Here is a 9,423-nt window from a genome sequence, read left to right on the forward strand (position 1 = left end):
ATTTGTTTTTAACTTATTACGTATTCTTAAATATTTTTTATTGAATAAAAAAATCAAAATATTTAATTTTTTCTAAATAAAAAATAACTTTTTTTTATTCTTGTCATCATAATAAATCGTTTTATCCTTATAAAAAATAAATTGTTATAATAATTTTTATTATTTTTAATTTTTTAGAAATATGTTAAATTATTTTTTTCAAATAAAAATTAATTTAAAAACCATTTTTCTTAATATATTAAAATATTGATTTTTAACATATAAAAAACAAACAATTTAACACTTCATATAAATAAAATATTAAAAAAACAAACAACTAAATACTTAATATTATTAAATGATATTTAATTTTAAGTAAAATTAAATTCTATTTTTTTTATTAAAAAAGAAAAAAAAACATCATTGAAGAGGGCTGCAATGCCCTCTTTATTTTATCGAGTGAGTTTAAAAGAGAGATTTTTATCTTTTAGAAAATTAATTCAAATACGAATTCGCATGGTAAATTTTGATTTATTTTAAATAATATGAAAAGTTCTATCTTTATTTTTTTGGTTATTTGAATAATATTTTATGGTTTTTATAAACATAACATATGCTAATACTTAGGATGATCACATGTACATATAAATTAGTACGTGCATGAAAAAAAAATGATGTTTGTTTACAAATTATCCAAAATTATTTTTAATAAGTATATAATTAAGGGGTGTTTGATAAAATTTAATATTATTATTTATTGACTTAAGTTTACTTTAAGTTAAATTATATTCAACTTGTTGATTTAAAACTTATTATTTAATTTTTTATTGTTTGATAAAATTAACTTAAAATTTATTTTAAATAATCAAATTAATATATTTATTATCATAAATTATAATTAGGATAAAGAAGGTTGAAAAACAATGAAGGTTTTGTGAAATAATAAAAAAGATTGTAAAGATAATTAAAACAAATAAGATAAAAAGTTAAAATGAAAATATCAATTTAAGAATAAATTAATTATTTTTATTTATTACTTAAAGTTATTATTAGTTTTAAGTTATATTATTAAATTATTTTATCAAATATATTTAATTTATTTAATAACTTAAATTAAGTTATTAAATCACTTTAAGTTATTCAGGGATTTATCAAACACATTAAATGTTAGTTAAAATTCTTTTAATGTTAATATATAATTTGTTGACATTTATATTTGATATTACTCATTTTAAAATTAATATAAGATGTAAACCTAATATTATAAATATAATTACAAATAAGTTTACTTGAATTCATTAAAAAAAAAAAAAGGAAAGAAAGAAAAGAAAAGAAGAAGATGAGGATGATAATGAAATAGATATATAATCTTTATTACCCTTTAACCCAAACTTTTTATATTTACCCCTACATTTTTATATATAAATAATCCCGGCATGCACCAAATGTGCACGTGTATGCCACCTATAATCATATCATATATGAAATAGACACGTGTATGCCACTTGTAAATTCCATATGAATGCACAAATATTAATTTTTTATATTTAAGTATATTAAAATTTTAATATAGCCATGCTTATCTCTCAGAAGTCAGGAATACACCAAAACAGAACCACTGGGTTACACAATTGGTTTTTTTTTTTTTTTTATTCAAATAGGATAGACATTGAAATCTAAGGTAGTCATGTCTACACGTAAGATGAGTACAACTTAGCCACGTGTGCCTGTATGACTGAGAGCTCCAAGCTGGGCTGACCCCAACTGAACAAGCACTTTGTAGATGACAGCTTTGATACGAGGCTGGCGAAAGATTCCAAAGGGATTTGGATTTTGGAATGGAATGTGTGGCACGTGGGTCGCGTTCCAGATCCCAGTCATCATTCAAGATCCTAGTCATCATTCACACCCCACTTCTCTTGACACGTCTCACCCACATGTCCATCCCTCGTTCTTCCATTTCTTCTCCCAATTAAATTCATATGACACTCCTCTCTGTTTAATTACCAAATTGCCCTCCAGAATGTCCACATCACTCAATTATTTTTTTCATCAACTTGAAAAAGACAAGGGAATAGTGTCATTAAAATCAAATTAATTTGTCAAAGGATTTCATAAAATAATCCCCATTTTAAAATTTTAAAAAAAAATTATATCACGCACCATTGAATCTATCAACATAACCAATTTAAAAATAAAATAAAAAAACATTTATATCAAAAGACAAAATAATCCCCTATTTGAAAAAAATAACCCCATCTTTTTTTCATCAAATAAAAATAATATTATTTAAAATAAATAAATTCACCTTTTTTCAACTTTGTCAAATTAATTGGAATATTAGATAAATAATAATTTCTAACAATAATAATATTTTCCGGATAAAGTATTACAAAAATGCATGCGAAAATTGGAGTAGCCGCATTAGACGGCGAGGATCGCGTTGACATGGGATCAGTTTATGACAGCCGTCCGATTGGCAAGGGCATACCAACACCTCCCTTTCTTTGGTCGAAGACTGACATAAATCCGTGGGCCATGCCATCACCTTGTCCTAACAGAAGGGTAAAATAGTAATTTTATCTTGAAGATCAGGAATCTCAAATGTGCCGGCGCCGTTATTTTAATGCCTGATTTATTTTTTCTGATTGTAGGCGCCGTAATTTAACACGAGATTATATTTTTGTACTATTTTTAAATAATTAATATTAGGTATATTTTAAGTTATTCCCTTAAAAGCATTAAAAAAAAAAATTAAAATGAAGAAAAAATTTATATATTCATTTTAGTATTTTATTATAAAAAAATAAAAATAATTATTGTAATAATTTTGTTTTACCCAAGGCAAATTGCTTCCCTGAAGGTGGGAAGCTGTGGGATTGGCTGAAAAAGGCATGACCAATCTGTCTATTACAAATCTCTGCCGATTAGTGAGTAAATATATATGAAAATTATTTTTTTTTAAAATTATTTGACAGTGTTCTAATTCTGGAAAATAAAGTTTCTTGAAGAGGCAAAAGCTCTGCTAACCGTTACTCCCACCACTCCTAGGGTTTCTGTATATGGTAATCTCACCTCTTTCCCTGCAAATTTTTTGTTGTTTTCTCTTTGTTTAGTGTTTTTGTCCAGAGACGAGAGAGGCGGTGGGCGGAACGCGGTGGGATGAAGGAGGTGAGGCGGTGAGGCGATGGTTGTGGAGTTCCGATGCAGCAGAGCTAGGGTTAGGGTTTTGTGTATCTTTGATGAATTGCGGCGGAATCTTTCATGTGGTGTTGCCTTTGTTTGAGTTTGAATAATTGGTCGGATTGTAGGTGGTTTCTTGGCTTTTCTTGAACCTAGGGTTTTGTTGATTGAAATCTCTGGAATTTTGTTGCAGGATTGAGCGTCGGGGAGTGTGTATTCGGTGATAGAGCTCTCTTCCAGGTCGGTGTTTGTTTATTGATTTTCTGTTTCCTTGTTCTGGAGAATTCATTTCTTGATTTGATTTCGAATGGATTGTAATTGGTTGCTGGTTTAGGCGCTGTTTGGTCGCGTCGAATTGGACAATTGTTGAATGTTAATTTAATTTCGAGTTTGAGCTTAATTGGTTGTGATTTAGGCAATGTTTGGTTGGATCAAATTCGACAAGTTCTTGGATTTTGAGTTCAGGTGTCATGCGTGAACGTTCAAAAATTCAAAAATATGTTGATAGATATTGGAATTATGTTGGTTGACGATATGATTTTGTGGAACCAAGCATGGTCTTAATCTTATTTATTTGTCAAATCCTGTATTGCATTTTAGTATAAATTGGAGTACTAGGGAGTGTCATTGTCATCTGTGGGTGGTACAGGTTTTCTAGTGAGTTATAGATCAATTAGGACTCTTTGTGTGTTGAAAATGAGGGTTTTAGGTGTGAGGAGTGAGATATTGTTGGAAAAGAGAAAATTGTGTCCAAGTATAGATCAATTAAGACATTTTGGGTTGGAGGAAAGGGTTTTGGGTGTGAAAAGTGAAAGTCTGTTGTAAGTGAGAAAATTGTGTCTAAATAAAGCTCAATTAGGATTTTCAAGGTTGAGATAAGGTTTTTAGGTGTAAGATAAGGTTAGGAATTATTTTGGGTGAGAGATTGTAAATTTAGTTGCAGTTCAGTTTTTTTGAGTCTTTTGAAAATGGAAAATTCTTCGAGTTATTGGGATGGTGCTCAATTAGAGAGTTTGACACTATTGGATAATGATGCCAGGAATTCAATTTTGGAGCAACCAGTAAACAATATTCCAGAGGATCTTCTTCACGATATTCCAGAGCTAATGAATTTTGACGCATCTACTGGATGGTGCAACAACCCCACAATGGAGCAGTCGTATGCCTCTTATGAAATGTCACCTCTCCAATCAATGCCTTACTCTGATGTATTTAATTTCAGTGATCAAAATGTTGCTACTAACAGTGTTAGTGATGGCAGAGGTACTTTTAATGTTGCTGGGAGTTCTTTTTGCTCTGGAGCTAAGATGGCTTTTCAACCCATGGATTCTCAATTTGGTTTTTCATTGAATTCCACAGAAGTAGACAATTCAAATGCTACAAGAAGTAACAACAGTTCTTTTCAACAGAACTTTGTTTCAGAAATTGGGTCAGATGCTAGTAGAAGTATCGGTTGTTTCCAACAGAATGTTGGTTCTGATATGGAGAATTGTTCTGATATGGGGAATTGTATGATTTCCAGGCCATTAGGACGTCCACTTGCTGAGAAGATGCTCACGGCTCTGTCTTTTTTTAAACGGTCATGTGAAGGAGGCATTCTTGCACAAGTTTGGGTTCCAATTAGAACGGGAGATCATTACATGTTAAGCACTTACGAGCAACCATACTTGCTTGACCAAACACTTGCAGGTTATCGTGAAGTCTCAAGGGCATTCACCTTCTCTGCAGAAGACAAATCAGGGCTTTTTCCAGGACTTCCTGGTCGAGTATTCATGTCTAAAGTTCCAGAGTGGACTTCAAATGTAGGCTATTACAACTTGGAGGAGTATTTGCGGGTAAAGCATGCTGCTCATCATGACGTTCGTGGATCTATTGCATTACCTGTTTTTGATCCTCCTGAGATGTCATGTTGCGCTGTTTTAGAGCTTGTGACTGTAGAAGAGAAATCTAATTTTGATTCAGAGATGGAAATGGTTTGTCAGGCCCTCGAGGTTAGTTACTTCATCCTTTTATATATTCATATTTGATTATTATTTTCATGTTGAAATCATATCATGCACCTAGAAGACAACATGCTACTTTTTTTTACCTCTTTTAAACACCTTTTCTATGCCTACATATCAACTTATTTCCCCAAGAATTTGTCTGCAATAAAAAAATCTATTCTTTTTGCCTGCTCAATTACATATTCTATCACATTCCTTAGAATTAGAGTTTATTTTCTTTCATGTGTTTCTAGTTCCAAACATCATTCATGTTATTTATGAACCATTTAAATTGATTGAAAATGTAATATTATACCAAAAATTTGTGTGAAACTAAATCAAGAACAACCTCAAAAGTTGTTGAATGTTTTGAGATTCAAGCTAACTTTTTAGCTTAGATACCTCCAGTGTTGTGCACTAGTCAAACCACACTAACCTATATAAAGTAAGGCTCAATTGAAGTAGGCATTAAATGTGATTATGAGTTTATTTATATGTTTTTTTCCTTGTTTACAGGCTGTGAACTTAAAGAGCACCACACCACCTCGACTTCAACAACAAGTATTTATCATACCCCTCCATCTCAAGAAGGAAAAGAAAAAATAATTTCTCATGTTTGATATTTAATAAGGAGGTTGTACTTCCTTCTTATGCTATTTCTTGTTTTGCAGTACTCAAATAACCAGAGAGCTGCCTTGGCAGAGATCATTGATGTTTTACGAGCAGTATGTCATGCTCATAGATTGCCATTGGCTTTGACATGGATTCCATGTAATTTCATCAGGGGAGATGCTGATGAAATAATAAGAGTACGTATTAAACAGAGTAACACAAGTTCAAGTGGAAAATGCATGCTATGCATAGAGGAGACAGCTTGCTATGTAAATGATAGAGAGATGCAAGGTTTTGTGCATGCATGCATGAAGCATTATATTGAGGAAGGGCAAGGTGTTTCTGGAAAAGCACTCCAATCAAATCATCCCTTCTTCTTCCAGGATGTAAAGAAGTATGACATCAGTGAGTATCCACTTGTTCATCATGCACGCAAGTTTGGCCTGAATGCTGCTGTCGCAATTAGGTTGAGAAGCACCTTCACTGGTAATGATGATTATATATTGGAGTTCTTTCTCCCCCTTAGCGTGAAAGGGGGTCCAGAACAGCAACTTTTGTTAAACAACCTCTCAGGCACCATGCAAAAGATGTGTAGGAGCTTGAGGAGAGTTTCAGACACAGAGTTGCTTGGAGTAGAATGTTCTAAATTTGGGATTGAAAGGGGAGTACTTACAAATTTACCCCCAATGCCTGTATCTGGAAGTAACTCTCAATTGGAATCGTCAGAATTTGAATTCAATTTGGACAGGATGGGTTTGGATGCATCTAACCTAGGAGTTGAGGGACTGGTGGCAAGTGTTCCCCGTGAAAAGGTATATATTCATCTCAGCGCATACGCTATTTTTGTTTCTTCTCTCTTCTTAAGTGATATGCATTAGCATTTTGAATTATTGTTCGTGACTTATTATTATGAGGAACTCATATGATTCCTGTTTCATGCATTGCAATGATGACATACGCGATTTTCTTGTTTAACATTGTGGATTGTGAGCAGACCACAGTCTAATCATTTGATTTAGGCTTAATATTACATTACACACTATTTGATAAACTCTTTTGCTAAAGAATATGTCAATGTGATTCTGATAGATAATGTGTTTGTTTCTTTTCTTTTTTCTTTCTTTTCATTTTTCCCCTCAAATATATGATTGAAATGTCATATGCAAATTTCTGTTAATGATGTGCAGCTGTAACTCTTCTGATTAGCATAGGGAATTATTTGGACTGCTTTTGTCCATAAGCAGTTTATGAAGGGAAATCACCGGTCCTTGGAATATGGTTCTGAGAACAAAAATGTATAGGAGATGAGCCTCACACTCTAGGATCTTATTATAATTACTCCTCCATCTTAATTTCTTCATTAATCATAGTTATTCGTCTATGTTAATTCAGGGATGAGCATTTCATCCATCATAAAAAGCAAAAAAAAAATATGTTTTAGTCTATAAGATAAAACAGAGGGCATTAAGCTTCCCTATTTTGTTTCTTAATTCCCTGCATTGAGTTGTCTAAGTGTCTTACAGAAAACATGTGGATCAAGAAGACAGCAGGATAAAAGACGGACAGTGGCTGAGAAAAATGTGAGCCTCAGCCTCCTTCAGCAGTACTTTTCTGGGAGTCTCAAGGATGCAGCAAAAAGCATTGGAGGTAAGATTCTGCATAATGCCCTTCTTATGTTAACATTTTTAATTAATAGATTATGGAAAATGAAAATTAAGTCCTTTATTTATTTTTTGGATTTGCCGACTGGATAAAATGAAAATGGTAAAAAACCCTTCTGGAGGGGTGTAAATGTAAAACAGTTTGGAAACTTCAGGAGACAATATGGAGTAGTCCCAAGAACTAGTATAAATAAGATGTTATTTGGAAGAAGAAGTTGGCAAACTGTGTAGTCTGATATTGATTTTGATTTTATCTTTGTTTTACAGTTTGCCCCACTACACTCAAAAGAATCTGCAGACAACATGGGATATCAAGATGGCCGTCCCGCAAGATCAACAAGGTGAACAGATCACTGAGGAAGATACAGACTGTCCTCAGTTCTGTTCAGGGAGTCGAAGGCGGATTGAAGTTCGACCCAGCCACTGGGGGGCTCGTAGCTGCAGGCTCCGTAATCCAAGACTTCGGTGCAGGTCCCAACATCCTTGTCCAGGACCTGCCCGTTCTGCACCCTGGGCCAGCTTCCCAAGCAGCACCCTCAGCACCTCCGGCAATAGGTGTTGATGGTGAGGTGAAGCTGGAGGAAGATGATTGTTACGTGGTTGGAACCCAGGGGTCCCCCAGGAGCTTGCAGCAGAACCTGAACCCGCCCAGGCGAGAGCAGAAGACATCCAACATCGCTCTGGTCGACTGTAGCGAAGACTCCAGATCCATGGATTTGGAAAGCGGATCGTTCCGGTCAGCAGCCAGCCTCGACGCCATGCCTTGGGCTCTTGCTGATAACCCCATGCTCGATTCCTACTTCGCCCAAACATGCAGCACATGGGGGGCCAGGAGCTCAACCACAACCTTCCCGGCTGCTGCTGCCGTTACCGCAGCCAATGAGATGGACACCGTAGTCGACGGTGATCAACCCACGTCTTCGGGCATGACAGCCTCGTCCAACAGCTCTGCCTCAATGGTTCATGCGAGTTCCTCAAGCTCGCCAAGTTTCGAGAGGCAGCTGCCGGCGAGGGGGAAGACAAAGGCGGAAGACGGTGGGTCGAAGATCACCGTAAAGGCTACATACAAAGAAGACACCATCAGATTCAAGTTTGAGCCTTCTGCTGGTTGCTTCCAACTATACGACGAAGTAGCCAGAAGGTTCGGACTTCAGATCGGCACATTCCAGCTCAAGTACCTTGATGATGAAGAAGAGTGGGTGATGCTGGTAAATGACGCCGATCTACAAGAGTGTCTTGACATTCTGGAGGATGTTGGATCCCGGAGCGTCAAGTTTCTCGTCCGGGACACTCCAGCCGCCATGGGTAGCTCCGGAAGCAGCAACTGCTTCCTGATCGGTGGATCTTAGCGGGGGCAGGAAGGTGGGAGGAAGAAGACGGGAGGAAAAATTTTGAGGGATCCAGACCGAATTCCGCGGCAAATAAGGAGTTGGAATTCGGGCATGGAAGGGGCATACCATATCCTGAAAACCCTCCTTCTCCCGTTCCAGCAGATGCCAAGCAGGTCGCAGATGCTTGGCTCTTGCCGGATCCGAGAACGGGAGAGATGAAAGGGAGAAGGTTGGATGATAAGGGCGCAGAGGATTGGGCATCCCATGTTGTGAAATATATAGTGTGAAGGGAGGCGGTGGAAATACTGAGAGTAGTGTTGTAACTTGTAACAAAATCCATGTACAGTGTTTAGTCAAATAATGAATGAAAATACAAGTTTTTTTATGCAACAATCTCTTCATTTTCTTCCTGCTCTGTCCTCATCCACTGCACTTTATGAGAATCTGAGTCCAACACAAAATGATTAAAAAATAAATTAATTAAATTTATTTTCATGTCTTGAAAGCCTCGAAGCGGTCGCCTCAAGGACAAGGCTTGGAGTTTACTCCTTTATGAAGATAAGTTTGGATTTAAAAAAGTACATGGTGAGTCGCTTCTTGACGTGAAATTTTAAAAATAAATAAATAAAATAGAGGTTGTTTTTAAATCTAAAACTTTAAGATTAATAATTA

At 35.3% G+C, this 9,423-nt stretch overlaps 1 protein-coding gene across 6 annotated transcripts; it reads left to right on the forward strand.

Moving 5' to 3' along the window:
- Nucleotides 1–2,926: 2,926 nt before the first annotated feature.
- Nucleotides 2,927–9,144, forward strand: LOC117914323 (protein NLP9). Of its 6 annotated transcripts, XM_034829615.1 has the most exons (8): nucleotides 3,051–3,402; nucleotides 4,202–4,425; nucleotides 4,522–4,591; nucleotides 4,685–5,153; nucleotides 5,664–5,708; nucleotides 5,819–6,571; nucleotides 7,283–7,406; nucleotides 7,688–9,144. In XM_034829615.1, exons 2-8 carry the CDS (start codon nucleotides 4,269–4,271, stop codon nucleotides 8,767–8,769), a joined length of 2,700 nt encoding a protein of 899 aa, XP_034685506.1. In that variant the 5' UTR covers nucleotides 3,051–3,402; nucleotides 4,202–4,268; the 3' UTR covers nucleotides 8,770–9,144. The 6 variants fall into 6 exon arrangements, with proteins under 6 accessions (XP_034685500.1, XP_034685506.1, XP_034685503.1 ...); XM_034829609.1 differs by adding an exon at nucleotides 2,927–3,044 and having other exon boundaries at nucleotides 3,356–3,402; nucleotides 4,202–5,153; XM_034829612.1 differs by having other exon boundaries at nucleotides 4,202–4,591.
- The last annotated feature ends 279 nt before the right edge of the window (nucleotides 9,145–9,423 follow it).

Source organism: Vitis riparia, chromosome 5, assembly GCF_004353265.1.
Source record: "Vitis riparia cultivar Riparia Gloire de Montpellier isolate 1030 chromosome 5, EGFV_Vit.rip_1.0, whole genome shotgun sequence".
NCBI lineage: Eukaryota > Viridiplantae > Streptophyta > Magnoliopsida > Vitales > Vitaceae > Vitis > Vitis riparia.